The following is a 24,176-nucleotide window of genomic DNA, read 5'->3' as shown; positions in this document are numbered from 1 at the left end:
ATCTTTTGAAAGCCTCACATCAGGGGATTAGCTTATAATGTTGCTCTCACACATAGAGAGGTAAAATCCATTAGCCATCTTAATGGTGTTACATCGACATGCCTGAGTAGAAAGTTTTACTCACCCCCACTGTTTATCAAAATGAACTCATTGACTACTATCAATGTTAGCGCTATGACATGAAGTGGGCACCGTATAGCACATGGGAACTCTGGGAAGATTGAGCAGTGGTGTTCATGTGGGTAACATAGGTTCAAGTCTGGCCTGCAACGTGTTACACTCTGTTATGATGAAAAGTCTTCATCCGGTTGAGGCAAAAGCACCTGCAGCACAGTTTTTGATTATCTGAATATAGTTGGTTACTTGTACAATCAAAACTAATTGCTATTATCAGTGTCACATATAATACTTAAAGGTGTTCTAGCAAATATTTTTAATTTTTTATGTTTTTATTTATTTTTTTGCCATGTATGAGATTTCACTAAAATAGGTCCTCAGGGAAATCACATATCTGTGGCTCTGTAAACAGAAAAAAGCACAGTTAGGGCGTTTTTTTTTTTTTTTTTTCAGAAAATGAGCAAATCAGTTTTGAAGAAGTTAGCATGATAGCGGTAATTAGCTAAATGGCTAACATCACTGACAGCACCTGTAAGCAACAAAAATATTGCTAAAAATATTATTAATGAATTAATTATTTTTTATAAGTAAAATATTCATTTAATTATTTTTACTTTTTTGTTTACATTCCTCTAGCTTTTAGAAGTCTTGTGTCATATGTATGAAGATACAGCCTGAATAAATGTGATGTTGGTTCTGTCAGGACCACTATCGTCAAATATGATTGATAATTGCATAGAGTTTGTATTGGCGGTATGGTTCTGTTCTGGGCAAGAACTCCCTGCGCATCCATGCAGCCTAGCATGGATAAGAGCAAGGAGAGCAGCAATAACCCCCCCTAGGGTAAACAGAACAGAACCAACATATGCAGATATAATTAATGTCAATAATTTAACATGTACACATATTGATTCAGGGGAATCATAAGGCCAATCCTGACTGAAGAGAGGAGGAGCTGGGGATGGAGGAGGGTAATTAGCTCCTGAGAAATGCAATAGCTGCTGATAATACTGAGGAGCTTATATATGGATGCTGTGATAGGCGTCGTATTCCTATAGGTAGACGTAAGTCACCTGGGAGTCAGCTGATGCGAGCTTGACTGACGTGACCTGCCAGAACTGACGCTAACGCTGGATTTCCTACGTATATTTTTCAACTATGAACATACACTACCGAAGGTATCATTTATTTGTTCAAAATTACAATAGAAATAGTGAAAAAAGTTTAATAAATATACGTAAAAAGTAAAAATGTTTTGTGAAATATTATTACAATTTAAAAAAGCTTTCTATTCCTATTTTAAAATGTATGATGTCAAAGCTGAATTTTCAGAGTTAATGTCACATGATCCTTCAGAAATCATTCTAATATGCTGACTTGGTGCACAAGAAACATTATTATCAATGTTAAAAACAGTAGTGCTGCTTAATATTTTTGTGGAATTCTTTAATGCATTGAAAGTTCAAAATAACAGCATTTATTACATAAACAGAATTTTGTAACATTATAAATGCCCGTTTCAATCAATTGAATGCATCTTTGCTGAAAAAAATTATAAATAAAATGAATTTCTTAAAAAAAAAAAAAAAAAAAAAAAAAAATCACACTAACCCCAAACGTTTGAACTGCAGTGTAGGTATAACTTTCATTAACAAATATTAATAGATCCATGAGTAAAAGCTTCTTGTCAGTTGCATGTATTACAGTATAAAGAGCCAAATCTTGAATTTCCAGAGCCCAGGCAAAATGCTGAATGTATGTGTGTCCCAGCAGCGTAAAGACATGTTTAAATGTGCCCCCCTTGTCCCATAGCCCAGGATAACGTTCATGAATGTCCTTTGTGATGATCTGCCCATGCGTTTTGCCTTCTATTTGAGTGTGGTAGCTGGTCTCCTTTACAGTTACTGTATCTATAAAAGGTACTACTGATATTTCTATCTGCAGCACCTTTGGGAGTTGTACATATTGTAACAGTCGGTGTTCATTTATATTTCAATCTGGCCAGCAGTGAGAACTGTTTGGGATAGCTTTTGGCTACGTTCACACTGTCAGTCCAAATCCGATTATTTGTGTATCCGATTGGAATCTGATCTAAAACTACATTGTGTATCGCAGCTGTTCAAATCAGATTTGTGTGTCCCATTGCCGCTCTTTCTTTTTCCGGAATATCTGCATTGGTTTCTATGGCAATGACTTTGCGTTGGTAGGTATATGCCAAAAACAACAACAACAACAACGTGGAGTGGTTTGCAGTACAGATGTTGTCTTATTTACAACATGACAATGTTTAGCCGAGGTGCTGGATTGTGTCTTATGAAACAGCGGCAGAAGGCTTTATTCTCTGCCAGTTTCAAAACGTTTTCGTTATATTGTCATTCTCTTCTTGTCAGGCTTCCTTACAGCAGAATTTGAATTTGTCTCCTATGATGAAGTTTGATGAATTTTGCATCATTGAATCTGTTTTTTACCGTGAAGCTGCTTTAAAACAATCTGTATTGTGTAAAATACTATAGAAATAAATGTGACATGCCTCCCTGTTGACCGGGTTCTAGATTTGTGTGTGTGGAGTATGTATTCTCCAAATACTTAATATCATGGATTTCTCCATCGGGATCAATAAAGTTCATGTAACAATTCTGTTATTTTGTTAGCTACAGTTTCAGCAGCCACAGTGTGTCCGTATCCTTGCCATTTCAGTTTGTCTAAACCTCACACAGTCTGATTCAGTCTTTTAATCAATTCTAATATGTTTTTCTCTTACAGGATTCTGAGAACATAAAAGTTACGACTTCTGCAGGCACAGTCACTTGTAAAGCCGTCATTGTTGCGTGTCCTTCTCACTTGGCAGGTTAGTGCACGTATACACACAAGTCTATGTGAATCACAAGGTTCATACAAAACAGTCTGTCGCACTGACCCCAAAACAGCCGTCAATCACATGCCCCCTGTAGTCTACTTCCTCCTGGACTACCGCCATCATGGCTGCAAGTTTGGCTGCCACATTTTGTTTAACAGATAGTGCAGCACAGTCTGTTGTGTGGAGTCTGGCGAGGACACTTTTAATGTGACGGATCTAAGGACAGCTCTGAATTACGCAGAGTGCCTGAACTGCCATCGCCCTGTTGGCTCTAAATCAGAATTCATGGATGGCAAGCTGACAGGTGACGGGAACTCTTAAAAACTGGAGACACTGTTGAGATTAGACAGCCGTCCAAAATGCATTCAGCAATTAAATAAGGAGGGTAGCGTTGCTTGAAGTCAAGCCTCTGGCATCTTCTCCTGTTGCAAACTGAAAACTTTTAATATTTGTACTGGGAATCAGACTGTTGAAGCATTATACAAGCTGCATTGTTGAGTACACACACACAGACACACACACACATAGGTGTGTGTCTGTACATATTACGTATGTTACAATGCAATTCTATTTGGTGACACAGAAATTAAAGGAATAATTCACTCAAAAGTGAACCACCAATCTCATAAAGGTTTCAAAAATTGAGGAGGAGACTGTTAGGGAATAAAAGTTTTTTTTTTTTCCCTTAAACAAAATCTTCAGAAGACTTACAATGTAGCGGAAAAAGTCATGTGGTCATACTTTTTTGAGGTTGGCACTTATAATCACAATTTATTCTAATTGAATAGAAAAGCTGCTTAAAGGACTTCTGTGTTTCATGAAACAAAGAAATTAATACTGGGAACTGCATGAGGGTGAGGACATAACAAAACTGTAATTTTTGGGTTTAAATTTCTCGTTTGCATTGGTGTTAGTTTTTGTAATGTTGTAAGTATAAAATATTTATGATTAATAATAATAATACATTAATAAATATAATATATATTTTGTTTGTATATTTTGTCTTGTTTTTGTTTGTTTAATAATCCTCAATAAATTATTATTTGATTCCATTTTTTTTTTTTTTTGACTGTTATTTGCAGTGTACAAACTGATCCACTCGGAATGAAATAATTAGAAGTTTTGTAACGCCTATAGACTCACTTACTCGAGTGTTAGTGTGTCCCTCTATGTGTGGTCTTGTCATCCGGGCTGAAGGAGAACAATGTTTTAACCTCCCATCCATCTATCTTTTATAATGAGTGAAGTCACTCCCCCACCACCTCCATTTCAATGATTAATGAACTGCTTGACTTGATAGTACTTTATTGTGCTTCAGTTTGCCATGCCAGGTGATCAGACTTCTGTTCTCCTGGCAGCCCAGGTTAATAAAGGCCTTCTGAAGCGAAGCAATGCGTTTGTGTAAAAAAAAATCCATATTTAACAAGTTATGAAGTAAAATATCTAGCTTCCGCCAGACCGCCTTCCGTATTCAAGTTATGAAGAAATTAAAGGAATTTTTTCCTTTGTGAAACTAGTGAACTAATCCTTTAAGAATAATTCAGCCAACAATGAAATTTGTCAATTTAGTACCTTTTCAAACATATTTGTGACCCTGGACCACAAAACCAGTCATAAGGGTAAATTTTTTGAAATGGAGATTTATATATCATCTGAAAGCTGAATAAATAAGCTTTTTTTGTTAGGATAGGACAATATTTGGCCGAGATACAACTATTTGAAAATCTGGAATCTGAGGGTGCAAAAAAATCAAAACATTGAGAAAATTGCCTTTAAAGTTGTCCAAATGAAGTCATTAGCAATGCATATCCACTCACAAAAATAATTTTTTTATATATTTATGGTAGAAAATTTACAAAATATCTTCATGGAACATGATCTTTACTTAATGATTTGGCATAAAAGAAAAATCAATAATTTTGACCCATACAATGTATTAATGGCTATTGCTACAAATATACCTGTGTGACTTATGACTGGTTTTGTGGTCCAGGGTCACATTTGTTGTTATTTTTCCATAGAACACACGTTCTTGCCATTCAAGCTCCAAAAAGTGACTCGCGCTCTATATTCCAAGTCTTCTGAAGTCATATAATTAAGTATTAGGGCCATATGAAGGAATCATGGAATCCACTCATAAAAATGGAATTGACTGTATAATGTGGAATGTCGCAGAATTTGGCAAATTTTGGATGAATAAAGGGCTGTACACTTAATCATATCATGATATGGACGAGTGTCTTTGAATATTAAAGCACAAAAGAATGCTATTTAAATATGAAATACTTTGCATGTCTTTAGCCCTATTCGGACAGGACTAGTTTTCTAAACAATGTTTGAGTTTCAATTCTTATTACTTGACGTCTGTGATTCCATGTACTGATTCAGATAGGACTAACAGAGTTGGGAGTGTGTGGGTTTTTTTTTTTTTTTTTACCATCCATATTGAAATTAAATAAAGCTCTGGTTGGTCAAAAAGCACATGAGGACAAGCATTAGAAGAATATAACATGATCTAAGACATTCATATTCGGTCGTGATTAGATTTCTCAAGGGGACCATTGAGTTAGCTGAAAAACAGTAGTTCATGAGTTCGCCTGCCCATTCAGCCTTGACGTTTAATAGTAAAACGAACTTGGCTTGCTGTCTGTGGAGGAGGTTTGAACCTGATGCTTAGCAGTTTGATTACAGTTTAAAATATTAACAAAAAGGTTTTATGAATTCAGTGTATTAGACATGCTTTTTGATTAATTTTAAAAGCACTAAAACAGAATCTAGGAAAATTTCAACAGACAGCAGAATTGCTGAAAGAAAAAAAACATTTCATAGGGCCCTATTACTGTAAAATAATAATAATAAATTATTAAAGTTTTATGAATTCAACTGATTAGACATGCTTTTTGATTATTATTTAATTAAATTGAATTGAATCCAGAAAAATTCAATTGGAAAAAAAAAAAAAAGGAATTTTGGAATTATAAAATCACAGCATACAGGTTTGGAAAGACATAAGGGTGAATAAACAATAATAGAATATTTATTTGGGGGTGAACTGTTTCTCTGATTTACAGAGAAAACAGTTTTATTTCCCTTGGATTTACAGTCATTGTTTTTAGATATTTCTTGACTTGAAAGTCACAGGTAATGGCTGTCATCAGTAAAGTCAGCGGGACAAACGTCTTCAAGCAATCGCTTTAAATCCACGTGTTAAAACTGTATAAGGCAATCCTGGATTTCTGTGACAGTCGGGGAGAGGACAGAATATGAAGTGTGGGTGTGCGTGGGCAACCATGAGAAACGAATGTGTGTGTATGTGTGTTTTTGCTGGATTTGTTGTGCGTGGGCGCGTGTGTAGCTGTATAAAACTATGAAGTATTCATGCTTTGCTGCACCGAGCCTACATTATGCCGGCGATTAGTCAGGTTGTGGGATGTATGTGCTTTTTGTCTTGGTATTTTGGTTGGCGTTCAGATGCTCAACCAGGTTTGGACGCATTCCTGCGGTGGGTTTGTGGCATGTCGAGGCATAACCGGGTGCAGCTGGTTGGTTGCTATATTTAACTCCCCAGTCTTCCTCCAAAACGCTGTACCTGACTAAGCTGGCATTGCAGCTGCATGCAATTTGAGCTGACTGGCAGAGAAAACGGTCCCTGGCCCGGCCTCCCATCGACTCCACTTTGATGAGAGAGCATCTCCAGTGACAGCGGGCTACAGCGGTGGCAAGCAACCTTACAGACACGTCACTCAGAGTTGCGCTTAGAGGCCTGTTTATGCTGGAAGAAGAAGAAAGAAGGAAAGCAAAACATTAGCATCCGTTTGACTGCTGTGACCTATTTTTTTAAGGGTGGTTACACCGGAGTTTAAGCAGATTTTTTTGTATAAGAGTGCCGGATTGTTTCCAATTTCACAGCGCTTTGGGAATGTGTTCAAAAGCACAGGCTTTATGCCCAAACCTTTAATTACCAAATTGCTGGTATCACTTTTGAATTTACAGATGAATGGAGGCAGTGTGGGTATATGAATGGGAACAAGGGATAGAGCAAATTTTGGCCATTGAATTTTCAGGTGAAAATGGCCTTTTATGACATTTTCGACTGGAAAAAGAAAACCTGAACAGAAAATGGTACTTTATCATACAATAACAGAATCTTGTTGGAGAAAAAGCAGCATTCACATGAAAAGATCCAAATTTGAAGATCTTTTGACAGTGATTGACAGGTGTGGTTTTCTTTCCTGTGTTGACATATTTCCTATTAAAGTGTGCAATTCAATTGAATGGAAATTTATATGCAATTCAAATACATGAATCTTAATTTTAGGCCTAAATATTTTTTTAAGTGAAAGATTGTCCTTTAAAAAAAAAAAACAATTGCTAGGTGGTCACAGGCAATGTCCCTCACATTCTAAAGAACATTTGATTGGTCAGAAATCTATGAATTGCAGGGTTTTTGGTCCGTGTTTTTAAACAGTTGTAAAATATATATATATGTTTTAAATATTTAAAAGCTTTTAAACTTGAGCCTAAATATTATAGTACTGACGGCAACTAAAGTACAGAAAAGTGTAATTACTTACTGAAAAATATTATATCATTTTATATTATATTATAATTTGTTTAGTTATTCAAAGCAAAGGCTAACTAAAAAAAATGAGTACGTTTTCAGCCCAGCGTGTCCAGAACAAGTGATGCTTTTTTTTCTTTTTCTTTTTTCCTTCTTTTTTTAAGCACAGTATTCCCCAAGGCTCCAGGCAGGTGGGGAATCCTACAGAAATGCTGAGAGCACCTGTGGCCCATTAGCCTGAGGTTATGCTATAACTGTCAGTTCCAGCACTCACAGCTACCTGGGTAACAGAGGTGAAAGAGATGCCAAGAAGTGAGGGGAATAGAGACAACATTAAAAAAAAAAAAAAAAAAAAAACCTGAGGGCAAGAAAGAAAGCGACAGACTGACAGAAGTGTAGGAGGATCTAGATTGTGGGCTGTAAAATATCCAGGGAATTCACTAAAGCTTGAACTGCAGCCACATAGAGTGTGCGTAGTGTTGTTTATTTGCACTGTTGCATTGTTTTAACACCTGGTTCACTAATTATGCAAATCAGGTAAAGACAAACACATCCATCCCTCCCTGATTGGCTTTTTTTTTTAAATGATTTAACTTCATTTAAATGATGAAAGAATCACCCTAGAGCAGGGGTTCCCAAGTTTTTCAGCCCACGACCCCCAAAATAACGATGCAAGTGACTCGTGACCCCCACTATTCTTGGAGGTGGTTAAAGTATACCAACGTTGTGCGCAATGGCGCACAAGCACTAACACCTGTTTCACACATACTCTGTTTGCAGTGCGCTTTTTTTTTTCTGTGCCCATATTAACGGATTAGAGCGTTCACACTGCACACGGATGCGGTCCGGCAGTGCGTTCCAGGAGCGGTGTGTCTGCAGCAGTGCAGCGATCCTTTCCGCACCGAGTCTATTTTTGCTGTGCTATGCATGAATTAAAACGATAGCGCATTGTTCGCATTAAAATAAACATGTATTGAAGCGAAAAATATAGTAATTTCACCATAGATGCATATAATTTAAAGTCTCTGTTACACAGTTTACACATGGCTTTTTTTGCCTCGGGTAAAGCAAGGAAAATTACACCTTACCAGGCATTTAGGTGAACAAGGAGACATAAACGATAGCACTCGTCCCTTCGTAAAGGTTTTTTTTTTTTTTTTTTTTTTTGAAGTTAAAACAAACATTATTGGGATATGTTTTACAAGATACTATTTCAGTCTTTCTGCTTCAAAATTTTGTGTTTAATTCAATGTGTTACTGTCACGTAACGTGGTACTTAGAAATTCACACAACGAGGAATAATTTTAGAAGGCAGACTTTAATCATCAAACACAGCCAGGAAAAATGCAGGAGAAAACCACATTACAACAAACGAGAATAGACAGAGATTGAGGGAGAACACAGGGTATATATACATGAGACAAACAAAGGACCTTAACAAGATAATTAACAAGACACAGGTGAGGAAAATTATTACAAATTACACATACTGGGGAAAACTAGGTCACAGGGAAACTATCCAAGAACAAAATGAAACACACTAGGAAAAGAACAAAAACAAACTCAAACTGTGACTGTTACTTGCCATTTCTTTGTAAGTATTTGTGACATGGCAATTTACTACTAGCAATTTCTGAGTGAAAATTGTTTCAAAGTAAATCCTACGCCATTTTTTTTTTCAAGTGTTGAAAAATGTGTGTGTTTTTTTTAAATAATTATTATGATTTATTGATTTAAAAAAAAAAGAAATATATTGTAATAACACTATTGTACTGTAAAATAAAAAATCAAGTAATGAAATTAATGGTAACACTTTATAATAAGGTTCATTAGTTAATGTATGAACTAACATGAACTAACCATGAGCAATACATTTGTTACTGTATTTACTAATCTTCGTTAACGTTAGTTAATGAAAATACAATTGTTCATTGTTTGTTTATGTTAGTTCACAGGGCATTAACTAATGTTAACAAGGTTTTTAATAATGTATTAGGAAATGTTGAAATTAACATTAACAAAGATTAATAAATGCTATATAAGTGCAGTTCATTATTAGTTAATGTTAACTAATGTAGTTAACTAATGTTAACTAATGAACCTTTTTGTAAAGTGTTACCCAATTCGTTTTATTTTACTGTAAAATTACTAATATTTATGTCTTAATTTCTTCCTTTTCAAACAGTAATCCATCAAGCTTTTATTTTGACAGGTTGCTGCTAATTTAAAATATGTGCTGCGGTTTCAGAGTGAAGCTCGGCACTGTTCAATTACATGTATGCAACTCATGATATCAGGTGTGTAAATGGCGCACTTTTAATTTAATCACAGTCTTCGCGATTTGACAGTCACACTAAGCCATATTGCGGAATTGATTTTATTTGGATATATCATGCAACCCTAGTATATGCCCATTTTACACTCATCTCCATCATTTGATTGCAATTTGATGAATTTCCACTTCCATGATCAATATAAAGTGTACACAAACATCTCTTCATTTCTTCCAAAGTTGCGCATCCCTTTGTCTCTCTGTGTGGCTGTCAGATTGGTGGTGTTGCAGTTTCCTAACATCTAGCAAATTGAAGCAAGCAGACAGTTGCTGTCTCTTATAAGCACACCATTATGATGGACTGCCAGGCACAGAGCGATTGCTCTCAATCAGTGAGAGCAACTCCACACCTCAGTCACTGCGGCTAAATTAGATCTGTTTCCCCCGTCTGCCATCACAGACCTTACGAGAGACAGATTCATGTGGGCTGACATGGGATTGGCGGTCACATGTAAACAATCACAGAAATAAATCATGATTAATAAAAGATATATTGGATACGTGTTGTGCGGGTTGTTTTTTTAATAACATGTGGGAAAGTCCTCTGGGAGAGAGTTAGTATAGTGGAAATGTGCTAATCAGAGCCTCTTGTTTAATTAGCAACCCGTCCATGAAACATAATGTAATCAAAATATCTTATTCTGATTGCCGTTGCTAAACACAATTACAACGTAGCTGTTCTCTGCATCGCTTATCCTGTTTGATTTTTCATTGTCAGGACAGAGACGTTTATTAACATTAGCTTCAATTAAAATGCTTTTCTGCATAGTGCTGGATCCACTTTAATGAGATGTTGGGTGATTTGCTAAACATTTTACAGATGGACTTTTCCCAACAGTATCTGAGCTCCCTTTTATGTCCTTTTTGTTATAATAATCCTGGCGTTTTGTAATTGCTTTGCATTTTTGGCTTTTTAGATCACATTCACTGCTTACCACAGGATTTTGTGAGACTGTGAGGGGTGGACCGCAGTCCCACTAGAGGCTCTGGGGGCATGTACATTTTAAAGTTAAATTCATAGATTCATCTGGTGCACTTTGAGAGTTCAAAATTAAGAGCTCTAACCCATGTTGCAGTGCAATTTGCACCCAGTGTGCAAATTGAACAAAGAAAAAAAAGTGTGCATTGACTTGCACTAGAACTTTAAAGGAGACTCAACCCTTTTTTAGTTGTAATATATATTGTCTCATTCTACATTACATTTACACTTGTGTTTTAGGAAGCCAAACAATTAGAATATAATAACAATAATTTTATATTGTTATAATTCCTATGATAGCCATTTATTGTAAAACAAATGTACTAATGTTTCATAAGTATACAACCCGAATTCCGGAAATGTTGGGATGTTTTTTTAAAAGCAAGAAATTTTGAAAAGATTCAGCTGGGAGAACATCTAGCAATTAAGTTAATTGATATCAGGTCTATAACATGATTAGCCTTAAAAGGGATGTCTTAGAGAGGCAGAGTCTCTCAGAGGTAATGATGGGCAGAGCTGTGAAAGAGTGCATAAAAAGATTGTGGAATACTTTAAAAACAATGTTCCTCAACGTCAAATTGCAAAGGCTTTGCAAATCTCATCATCTACAGTGCATAACATCATCAAAAAATTCAGAGAAACTGGAGAAATCTCTGTGCGTAAGGGACAAGGCCGAAGACCTTTATTGGATGCCCGTGGTCTTCGGGCCCTCAGATGACACTGCATCACTCATCAGCATGAATGTGTCAATGACATTACTAAGTGGGCCCAGGAATACTTCCAGAAACCACTGTTGGTAAACACAATCCGCCGTGCCATCTGCAGATGCCAACTAAAGCTTTATCATGCAAAAAGGAAGCCATATGTGAACATGGTCCAGAAGCGCCGTCGTATCCTGTGGGCCAAGGCTCATTTAAAATGGACTGTTTCAAAGTGGAAAAGTGTTCTATGGTCAGACAAGTCCAATTTCGACATTCTTGTTGGAAATCACGGACGCTGTGTCCTCCGGGCTAAAGAGGAGGGAGACCTTCCAGCTTGTTATCAGCGTTCAGTTCAAAAGCCAGCATCTCTGATGGTATTGGGGTGCATAAGTGCATATGGTATGGGCAGCTTGCATGTTTTGGAATGTGCTATGAATGCTGAAAGGTATATAAAGGTTTTAGAGCAACATATGCTCCCCTCCTGAAGACGTCTATTTCAGGGAAGGCCTTGTGTATTTCAGCAGGACAATGCAAAACCACATACTGCAGCTATTACAACAGCATAGCTTCGTCGTAGAAGAGTCCGGGTGCTGAATTGGCCTGCCTGCAGTCCAGATCTTTCACCTATAGAGAAAAATACGTCAAAGACGACCACAAACTCTTCAGCAGCTGGAAACCTATATCAGGTTTCAAATTTCAACACCAAAACTCCAGAAACTCATAACCTCGATGCCCAGATGTCTTCACACTGTTTTGAAAAGAAGAGGAGATGCTACACCATGGTAAACATGCCCCTGTCCCAACTATTTTGAAACCCTGTAGCAGGCATCAAATTTGAAATAAGCTCATTTTGTGCATAAAATTGTAAAATTTCTCAGTTTAAACATTTATGTTATCGTTTACTATTGTGAATAAAATATTGGCTCATGTGATTTGAAAGTCTTTTAGTTTTCATTTTATTCAAATTAAAAAAAAAAAAAAAAAAAACGTTCTAAAATTTCCAGAATTCGGGTTGTAGTATTTTACTTCATGCTACAGTAGGCGAAAAATTGCAAAACTTTACTATCCTAATTTCTACACTTGCAAGAGATAAATCCTTGAGTTTTTATTTTGACAGAAACTGCAGCTTTTTTTTTGTTGGAAAATTACAATTTCTATAAAAACAGGTTTACAAACGTGTCTAATTACAAATTAAATGCTTACAAGTGAAATGCTATAGTCCAGGGCTATTCAACTGGCGGCCCGCGGGCCGAACCCGGCCCCCAATCTAATTTTTTCCGGCCCTTCAATTATCCTAGTGTGAAAAAGACATCTCTAGAATAAATTTAGTTAAGTCGGACAACAAGGCCCTACAGTTATGAATTGACGTGCATCTGTTCTATACAGCACGAGCTGCAGTCGCAGCGCAGAGCATGAGTCACGTGACGTTAGGCGAGTGGCGCGAGTAGCCTCTCCCGTGAGACGCGATGAGAGAGAGAGCAAGCGCAAATCCTGACAGCGGCAGGTAGCAGCGTCACTTCCGGTGGCATCCCCAGCTGCCAGAGTTCGTGATAGCTGCCACGGTCTCTGTCTCGCTGTTTCTGCTGTTTGCTCGGTAAAAACTACACTGTTCTCAGTGGCGTGCGGTGGTGTTTTAAAATAATGAGGCAAAGTTCCCACAGGATTATTATTATTATTAAAAAAATTTTATGTATCAGCTGCCAGAGTTCGTGCCAGGAGTCACAGGCAGCTGCCACGATCGTTTGTCACAGTTTCTGCTGTAAACTACACTTTTTTTTTTTTTTTTTTTTTTTTTTTTAAATAAAAGATTTGATGATGCATATAATATACCAGCAAGCAGATGCTACCAGAGTATGAACCTAATAAGCTAAATTGCATAAGCATTTTCCCAAGAACATACACACACAAAATGTTGTTGTAATGCAGTTTCAAAATACAACATGAGGATGTTTAAATATAGGAAAAAAGTCTACTTGGGTGTCTTGGTGCAAAAATACAACATATGGGCTCCTATATTGCTGTTGTGTCATCACTCATATTGCAAGCCATATCTCTCCGGCCCCTCATTTGGGATGCTTTTCATGAACTGGCCCCCATGACAAACTAGTTGAATAGTCCTGCTATAGTGAAATGCTGTTATCATCTTCCCACAAAAATGGAAATTATGCAAATGTGAAAATAATGCGTAACTGGTGCCCGCTACATTCCCAAATGCACATTAAACTCACAGCACATGCAGAGATGGAGTTCACTGCAGTCATTCACTGTGAACTGAGCTGTTTTGAGATGCGTAAAACACTGGATCACGAGCTGATCGCATGAACAAAGTGCACACTTCGCTTTGAAACGGCTCCAGAACAGACCTATTTAATTACAGACCTATTTAAAACCAATTTAATTGAACGCAGTGTTTTGTGAGGGCACAAGGGGCATATAAGGGGCAATAAGGACACAAAACCATATTGCGCTTTTGATTTTAGTTTGATTGACAGATACTTTGCCAAAGCAATGGCACAAAACAATGTTAGAGACCATGTATGTTATTATGAGAAGTTTTAAAGTATTTCTGGTTCATTATGAAAATGCGGCAGCACAGATTACACTATGGCGGGCTGCCAGTGTCTAGGTAATTAATGGGAAACACTGCATATTCATATCAGGCTCTTCTGGGGCCCTTAGTTGAGGTATCAAAACACACATTCATCTGGCACAACAGTGACCAATCATTTTTTAAGTGATGTTGGTTGTGGAAGTATTTTTCCCACACATTTTCCTATGAAAATATTCTTCAGTGAACACTTTGAGGCTATGAGCCATACTAGCCAGCTCCCAAATGAATCACAACATTAAACATTTGACTCAAAGCTAAAAAGAATTTGAAAATCAGAAAATAAGGAAGTATAAGACTGTACATGAGGTCTTGAGGGAATGAACTACTCCATTTTCTCTCAATGGTTTATGTGTTTGCACATGTGTTTTTCTCATGTCTGTTTATATTTTGACTTTTCCTGAAAATTTCCCCAAAACTGCAGGAAAACCTTCATGTTTCTTGATTTGCCTGGTTTTGTTTTAACCTATTGTTGTGCATGTTAATACACTCAAGTTCTCTGATTGGATTTTGTTTAAGAATTGTGGGTAGGAATATACTTAAGGACTTTAATAAACTTTTTTTTTTTTTTTAGAACCCTACTATTACACTGTCTATTACCATTGTGTTGCTTGATTAATATTTTTTTTTATTATTATTATTTCAGATAGTGCTTCATTGTGAAAAAGAAGTGCCCTTAATCATATTGAATGTGCACTTGTAGTGTGCTTCAAATCTTAAAAGTATATTTAAAAATCCTTTACTTGAATAATATTAATGAAAAACAAGGCCACATAAGTGCACTTGAAGAGAACATTTCATGTTTTTTAACACACTTAAAGGGTTAGTTCACCCAAAAATGAAAATTCTGTCATTAAGTACTCACCCTCGTGCCGTTTTACACCCGTAAGACCTTCGTTGATCTTCGGAACACAAATTAAGATATTTTTGTTTAAATCCGATGGCTCCGTGAGGCCTACATAGCCAGGAATGACATTTCCTCTCTCAAGATCCATAAAGGTACTAAAAACATATTTAAATCAGTTCATGTGAGTACAGTGGTTCAATATTAATATTATAAAGCGACAAGAATATTTTTGGTGTGCAAAAAAAAAAATAAAAAAATAACGACTTATTTAGTGATGGCCGATTTCAAAACACTGCTTCAGGGAGATTCGGAGCGTTATGAATCAGCGTGTTGAATCATGATTCAGATCGCATGTCAAACTGCCAAACTGCTGAAATCACGTGACTTTGGCACTCCGAACTGCGGATTCGACACGCTGATTCATAACGCTCCGAAGCTTCCTGAAGCAGTGTTTTGAAATCGGCCATCACTAAATAATTTGTTATTTTGTTTTTTTTTGGCGCACCAAAAATATTCTTGTCGCTTTATAATATTAATATTGAACCACTGTACTCACATGAACTGATTTAAATATGTTTTTAGTACCTTTATGGATCTTGAGAGAGGAAATGTCATTGCTTCCTATGTAGGCCTCACGGAGCCATCGGATTTAAACAAAAATATCTCAATTTGTGTCCCGAAGATTAACAAAGGTCTCACGGGTGTGGAACGGCATGAGGGTGAGTAATAAATGACAGAATTTTCATTTTTGGGTGAACTAACCCTTTAAGTACACTTTCCTATTTTATATTACACTTAAGTACATTTTAAATCATTTTAATCTTTTGTCATGCTTTAAGGAAGTATAATTATTTTTATTTTTTTATTATTATTTTATTATTAAACCACATGCATGTTTCAGTAGAAATTACATTTAAAGTATATTTTAGTTTATCATAAATGCTTGTCAGTGCTTTCAACAGTACATTTTAACCATATTTCAAAGACAATAAATTAAATATAAAATTACATATAAAGATGTACTTAAGTCTTAAGCGAGTCAAAAAAGCACTCTTAATTTCAACTAATTGCATTTAATATAAATTTAAACTATAATACATTTTAATGTAATTATTAATAACACGCAAGTGTCTGAAAACTTTACATTCAGTTCGCACTTACAGTAAGTATATATAAGTATATTATTTCTGTAAGAAGTAGCCCTATTCTTTTATGCTAAAGTGTACTTCTTTTTCACAAATGTTATATTGTTATGCTTTCAAGCATTTACATTTCAAGCGACCAACCGGGTGGCAGGCAACAATTTATTTGTGTGTCCTCTCTTCAAAAGGCTAGTTCACATGTTGGCTTGTTGCCAGATGGCTGTCTCGTCAAAAATGAGGTCAGGGTCCCTTCTGGCACTGTTTGCGTTACGCAAACATAGAGATGGCCCTAAGGGCCGCACATAAAGTTATTGGATACCCCACACTTACACTCGCGAAATGGCTAAGCCTTAATTATGGCTTTTAAGAAAACAAAGTAGTAGTGTTAAATCGCAGGGATTCTTTAATAGATTGGCAATTTCATGGAGAGCTAGTCACTGGGGTATTAGATCCAATTTGCCAAAGTGCTGCTTGATTAGAAGGTATAGCCACCTGAATCAATACCCAGGGATGATCTGAGACCTATGAGTTATTCTATACCATATTCTTCCTGTCTGTGTTCCTGCGCTTCCCATTTTTCCCTTTCCCTCATCTTGGAGTCAATTTGCTTTTTTCCATTGCTCTTTAAAATGTGTATTTCTATTCAGTCCTGTTCTCTCCTCTATAAAACTCTCAATCCAATGTTATATACAGGATCCCAGAATCCTCTATGGCCAAGAGTGTCAGCGAGACATTTGCTCTTTCAAAATCTAGTGAGCTGCCTTCGTAGGCAGAATTTTAAGGCATTGTATGCATGTTCTTGACTCTGAGGCTGTACTAAGACGTATAAGAAAAGTGTGTAAAAATAGGGCCTGTGTACTGTGTTAATATGAAGGAAATTTCCATATTGATTTTTCACAGGTGTTTTATGCATATTTTGAAATACCAGTAGGCTTTTTAATTTTGCAAAAAAAAAAAATTTTCTAGTGTAGGCAACATAGAGTAATCATACTGCCTTTAAGACAAAATCTATAGCAATCACATGCAATCCCAGAATACGCTGTGATGAGCTCTGTGAAAATATAAATCAAGATGATCACTGATGAAATGTTGCAAATTAGCATACATTTCAGTACGGAGAAAGAATTGATAAAACTAGCTAATTGTAATTAAATGTCATTTTACCCAATATTTGTATGTACTTTGTTTTTATGCTTTATAGTTTCACAACATTAGCTTAGCAACATGCTAACATCAAACTAACATCTAAATCCAAATGCTAAACATATCCAAATGCTAACATCTAAATCCAAGTGCTACATTTAAATAACATAACTAACAATTAACTAACATAGTCGCAGACATCCCAACTCTCCCAGAATTTCTGGGAGTCTCCTGCATATTGATAGTGGTTCCCTGACGCCCACAGATTATATACAATATCCCGAAATCGAGTGTGCGAGAGAAAAGCCTTGTTTCCACCTGGTATTAGGATGTGTTTTCAGTGATCTGATCACAAATGGTCAGCCAAGATACTACCGTTTATCACCTCGTATTGTCATGCATTTCAAATGTGTCTCTTGTGACCACTTGCATTCAGACTTCATATTATTTCATCATCACTTTCACATTCGGTGCACAAATACTGTTGAATGAATGAACCTGTGTTATGCTGCTTTTGTGAGTGTTGCATATTGTTATATTTTATTCAGTACTTAGAAAGAATTAATCAGACTAGTTAATTGTAATTAAACATGCATAATTTTACCCAATATTTGTATCTGCTATCAATTTGTATGCTTTAGTTTCACGGCATTAACTTAGCAACCTGCTAAAATCAAACCAACTCCTAAATCCAAATGCTAACATCTCAATTCAAGATGGCCGCCGTCGTGATTGTTGAAATGTTGCATATTAGCATGTATTTCCACTGAGAAAGAATTGATAAAACTAGTTAATTGTAATTAAACATAATTTTACCCAATATTTGTATGTATCTATTATATCTATTTTTATGCTTGTTGCACAGCATTAGCTCAGCAGCTTGCTAACATCAACTCTATTGAAATAAAATGTGAGTTGCTTCTCTCATGTGAAGCTTCCCTTGTTTGAAGACAGTAGGCAGCAATGCAGATTACTACTTTTAGAGTTACCATGGAATCAAAACCAACAATTCTTAGTTTTTATGGAATATATGGAATATTTGCTATAAATTATTTATCCATGCACATCATTTTTTAAATTCATGTGCCTCGTAATCTTTATTTCAAATAACTTCCCTCCCTCTTGCAACAGACATCACTTCTCCTCTCTGATGATGTGGTTACTGACGTGAGGGCGGGACAACCTGTCACTCACATGCATCACAGATCACAGCATTAGCAAATCACAACCATCCAATCAATTCCCAATGTACAAAATTAAGTCCCGCCCTATATTTTGTCTTGTTCAATTAGCCATTTCACTAGGATATATACGGCATATTATATTAATTCAATGTCACTCTGATTATGCCCTCATTTTCAGCCAAGATCCACTTCGAGCCTGCTCTGCCAGCTGAGCGCCAGAGCCTCATCCAGTGCCTGCCCATGGGCCACATGACGAAATTTATCGTCACATACCCCACTGTGAGTAAGACGCATAACCCATCCACTTACCCACAGCCGGCTTTACCGGCTTTCCCAACACAGCACAGTGCAGTAACTTCCCCTACAGCTCTATTGCATTAAACTCTATAATGAAGTTAAATTGTGCAAAGGCATGGAGAGCTGCCTCCTAGTGCTCTGTCTACCATATTCAGTATAAGCCCTCACCTTAATTTAAAATTTAATTTTGGCTCTGCAGTGACTGGAGATACCTAAATCAGTGGATAAGGCTTGTCTGTCAACTGTGAAATGTTTACTAGATTTTTTCTATCTTTTGTATATTAATTTAGTTAATGGGTTTCATTCATTGACAATTTGTATATAAAATGTGAGAAATATTGATTTAATAATAAGTTCACACTTAAATTTATTATAAATTTTGATTAGAACCAACTTAAACCAAACGTGCACAAAAATCACTCCCAGTGGCCTCTGAAACATAGATTGCATTAATGTCAATTGTATATATTTTATTATAAATGTAATAACAATGTGACCCTACAATAAGTTTTATTTCAGGAAAAACAAAGGGATCGATCAAACCTCTTGTGAATTTGGTGGACATATTCAGTGAGAAGCTTTTCTGCGCAGCACACATGTACTCAATTGTTAGTGCATGAAACCTTGTCTGAGTGCTTAAAATTGTGTGTTTTAGTCTTCTTTATTATCTCTAATTGCATATATTCATGAATTATGGACAACACATTTATAAATGCAGTTGAAGCTACATATGGGAGCCCCATAAGTATGCATAAGTCTGCTCAATGAATAAATATAAAATATAAATGAATATATTTTGCATTTATTCATTTAGCAAATGCTTTTATCCAAATCGACTTACAAATGAGAAACCACATAAGCTAATTTTTCTTTTTAAATAAGGCACTTTAGATAAGGTGCTGTTTTGGAAAGATAGTAAATATTTTAAATAGCACGTAGACAAAAATATGATTATGAATTATTTGGCCTTTAAAAAGACATTTTGTCTTTTTCCATGTCTTTACAAAAAGCTAAGAGATGGCGGTTGAGACGGCATGCATTTATATTTTAGGAAAAAAACAACAATTTTAACAACAAAGTAGTTGTGTTATTGTGTTAGTTAAATGGATACTTAATCCAAAAATGTAATATGTTTGGAATAATATGAGATTTAGTAAATGATGACCGATTTTTCCTTCAAGAAAATATTTCCATCTCAACATCCAAAATTCACTTTTCAATGGGCCACGTAGCCCCTCAGTTTGAAAGCAGTTATAAATAATCATAAATCTACATTTGAATATTTACATTTATGCAAATATAGTTGATATTTATGCAGATAATGTCCATTGTCAGCACAGTGCTGGTCTCATTTAATCAAGAATGAATGCTTTTCATTTTCAGTGCTGTTCATTCTCTGCATTTTTGATCTGACTTCACAGGCGTTTTGGAAGGAAAAGGGTTTCTCTGGGGAAATCGTGGTTCGCCCCTCAGAGGACTGCCCTTTAAGCGTCACATTTGATGCCACCAGCCCCAAAGGCAATCCAGCGCTGGTGGGGTTCATCACTGGAGTACAGGCCCTTGACTGGAGCGACAGAAAGGTGAGAGACAGAGAGAGATTGAGAGCGGGGGTTTGAGAAACACAGACACGCATTTTAATAGCGTAGTGAGCTGAACTGGAGTGAGAAAAAGAAGTGTGAGGTAGAGAGAAGGAAGTTTATTATGTTCCAGTGTCAGGTCTATTCTCAGTTTCACACTTTCACAGGAATACTGAGACAGTGAGTCGATAGGTGAAAATAAATACATTTTGACATTTAGTTGCTCAAAAACTGCCCTTGTAAAGCATAAAAGTCATAATACCCTACTGAAAAGACCAGCAGAACTGCTCACAACCATACTTTAAAGAGCCTTCAAAAACATCTGTCTACCTATATAAATATATAATATATATATATATATATATATATATATATATATATATATATATATATAAACATGTCAAAGTCCCTTTCACTCCCTTTCCTTTCACTCCCTTTCAAGACAAGTCATATCACTCGGCAGCCATGTTGAAATGCCTCTCGGGCAGCTATTTCAGTCATGCAACACATCTCCTATCTCTATGAATGGGAAACATCAAATTCTCCAAAGCTGTTCACCAAGCTTACGATTAAACTTTATATTTGAAATCACCATTGAAATCTGTCAACAATTGTCTCATAAATGTGTTTTCTAGAATTACATAAAATAAAACATCCACTTGTTCCTGACACTAGTATCCTTCTGAAATCTCTACAGAAATGAGCAAATGAGCTGTTTAAGCCGAAAGTGTCAAAGCAACATTCCTTAACGCTTTCGTTTATTCTTCCATTTGTCCTGTTGTTGACAGACTCAAGCGCATGAATTACATTAGAAAGTGTACGGGCATCTGTATACTGTATCCAGTTGTCAGGGTTCTGTCACTTTGGTCTGTTCTTGGTTTAGTGACAGAGCTCTGACACTCCTATTGGCTCAGCATGACAAGACAATAGTGTCAGAGCTCTGTCACCAAACCAAGAATGAACAGACCGAAGTGACAGAACCCTGACAGCAGTGTAGATGGCGTAAGTGATTATAATGGGTTCTATTTGCTTTTGAACCGATGCTCACATCCAGTCTAGACAAATGTCAGCCTTTAAGCAACCGAATGCCAGTGGGCAAGGCCTATGGTGTGATGATGTATGACTATTCGTCAGTGTTTTGCTCTGGAGGCACTCATATGCAAATGTATTTGCCCGTGTGATGTCACAGATCCCACAAAATCTGAACGAAATGAAAACTTGAAACTTGCAGGATGTTTTAATGATAAAAAGGCCTCTTAAGCCCAGAACACACCAGTTTTTGTTCGTCGACCGACTAAATTTTCTCAGTGTGTTTCGCGCCGTCGGCTGAAGTTGGTCCTTGTTGGCTTTTTTTTCGGCCGATTCAACATGTTGAATCGTGTCGGAGCTCGTCGGTCAGTCGGGCCATCTGATCATTCTGATTGGCTGTTCATTTACTGCCACCTGCTGGTACGGAAATGCATTTCTTCTTACGCAGGCACAGAACGGACATGCGACTGGGTTGTCGGGTGTCGAGCGTCGGTTTGGTGTGTCAGGGCAACTTTGGACCCAGACGCTGCCGACGTGAGCCAACCCTGCAGTCTGCTTTCGTCGCCACTAGCTTGGTGACGGCTTGGTGTGTTCCGGGCTTTACAGTATATGACAAAAGATCACGATCGCTTTAAAAATAGAAATGTTGTATTGGCAACTAACTGAAATATGTTAAAGTTGAAGTACTAAAATTACTAAAACTGAAAAAAAAAAAAAAAAAGCTAAATAGAAATATTAAAATGTAATAATAAAAATTATAAAAGCACAATTACTAAAACTTAAACAAAAAAAAGCTAATTTAAAATTTTCATTTAAAAAAAATAATAATAATATAGTATAACTAATATTAAAATAACACTGACACCAACTTAGCTAACATGCTAGTCTAAGCTAGCCTTTGTGAGTGTTTGTGCCAGTGCAATGAAGGACAAATTTATTTTCTTGGCATCCTAATCTGATTAGCGATTAGCTGAATGTCTTTGCTACAGAATTAAACTGGAAGCCTTATCTTGGGAAAACAAATATTTCCAGCTTTGAGTCTTCAAAGGGTTTTTTCCTGACTGATAATGTGGCAAAATATTGATTTATCTGTTACTCGTCACTCAATCAAACAAAGATGGCCATACATCCTGCATGCAGAAAATAGCTAGCCTAAAGCTAAAAACCAGATGAGACCAGAATTCCCTCTTTGAAATGAACTGGTCTGATAAGAATGTTTCCATCTCGCTTCGTACGATAAAACTCCCAGACCATCCGTTGTCATGAATTATAGACAAGAGCAGTTCTTCTAAGCCACTGAGTTTATGGTTGCTTCATTTATAATGAATCAGATGGACAAGTCAGTCTGGTTCTCACCTACTAATACAACATTACTAATTTGTATTTGGTGGTATTTTATGCTGAAATAGCCATTTTTCACCTCCATTAATTGAGATTTGTCTGTATAATTTCTTGTACTCTGCAAAGCAGTTGTCGACAAGCTCTGGTTCTTCTTATACAGATGTCCAGAAAAGCCCAGACTGATTACTCGGCGCATTACGCCCAAGCTGTTTGCTTTCTGCCGTTACTCCACATTAACTTCACATGAATGAGCTGGCAAAGTTTGAAGTGTGGACATGAAGTGCAATTTTGTATGGTTTGTTTTATGGGCAGGCATTAGAGATAGTGGCTAGTCCTCCAGCTCCTTATGGACACTTTTATACCACCCCGCGCATATGGTTCCCCTGCCGCCCCGCCCCCTACCTGGTGCAAAGCCATAATTGTAGGCTGAATTATAGTCCGGAACACTTGGTTCAAGTGGAAGTGTGCACAACATGCAGATGCAGTGTTTTATGTGTTCCCTTAACATCTGTCACTCGTTGGCATAGTAACAGCAGGGGTGCACGCCCCAGCCCCTTTTCTGCCCATAACTCATAGAGAACAGAGACCAAAAAGGAATTGAGTTATTCAGATCAATGTAGGATGGAGAACTGGACCCAGCCCGTTTCTTGCCCTTGTGAAAAAGAAGTGCAGTTTAGCATTTTAAAAAGAGTACTAATATAAATAATATACTTTAAAAGAATCTGCTAATATAAATAATATGCTTTATAAGAATATATGTCATGTTTTCAGACACTTAATTGTTATTTGCAATTAAATTATAATGTATTATAGTTTAAATTTATATTAAATGCAGTTAGCTGAACTTTAGAGAGTTTTATGACACTTAAAGCTACAATATGTAAATTTTCACCACTAGAGGTCACATATTCAAAACAAACGCATAGCTTGATGATGCCTTGATTTCGTGTAATCACACGATGTGTTGTCTTCACGTCTACAGGCGGTGGAAAAGAATTAGGATGGGACTTGGGCAGAAATCATGTTCATGGATGAGATTATTAACTTTACTGTAGTATGAAACAGAGTAGGACCGAGTGCTGCGCGAGCAGAAACGAGGCCGCTGGAGCGATTGCTAATGAGTGACGAGTGCGACACAAACCTCGAGAGCAGTGGAACTTTTATTATGTCACAGTCGCCGCTTCCGCTTCTTCCGGTCATTTGTATGTAGGGTAAAGCAGCACCGTTTTATCATATTAGATATATTTGTGTGTTGAAAGTTGTTATAGTGCTACTCTGCGTTCACTCGGCAGCTGCTCTGAGACGCTTGTTGCACACTGCAGTATGATAGATCGATATTAGTCATGGTAAAACATGGTACTAGCTGTAAATCAAGAAAACGAGATTTAAACAATAAGACTTTCTGTGTTGAGCTATATAACATGATTAGTTTTCTGTCCATGAATGTATCCATCCAAACAG

The 24,176-nt window shown here is 36.6% G+C and overlaps 1 protein-coding gene across 2 annotated transcripts in view; it reads left to right on the top strand.

The window, feature by feature from the left end:
• The window catches only part of si:ch211-127i16.2 (probable flavin-containing monoamine oxidase A), a 54,389-nt gene that overhangs the window by 11,222 nt on the left and 18,991 nt on the right, over window positions 1-24,176 (top strand). The window contains exons 7-9 of one of the 2 annotated variants that reach the window (XM_051908404.1): window positions 2,881-2,965; window positions 18,650-18,750; window positions 20,190-20,348. In XM_051908404.1, coding sequence (XP_051764364.1) covers window positions 2,881-2,965; window positions 18,650-18,750; window positions 20,190-20,348 — 345 coding nt within the window. The remainder of the gene's footprint in view (window positions 1-2,880; window positions 2,966-18,649; window positions 18,751-20,189; window positions 20,349-24,176) is intronic. The other variant, XM_051908405.1, reaches the window with a different exon arrangement.

This window comes from Ctenopharyngodon idella, chromosome 10, assembly GCF_019924925.1.
Source record: "Ctenopharyngodon idella isolate HZGC_01 chromosome 10, HZGC01, whole genome shotgun sequence".
In the NCBI taxonomy this organism is placed as follows: Eukaryota; Metazoa; Chordata; class Actinopteri; order Cypriniformes; family Xenocyprididae; genus Ctenopharyngodon; species Ctenopharyngodon idella.
This window is presented reverse-complemented; position numbering and strand designations above follow the sequence as displayed.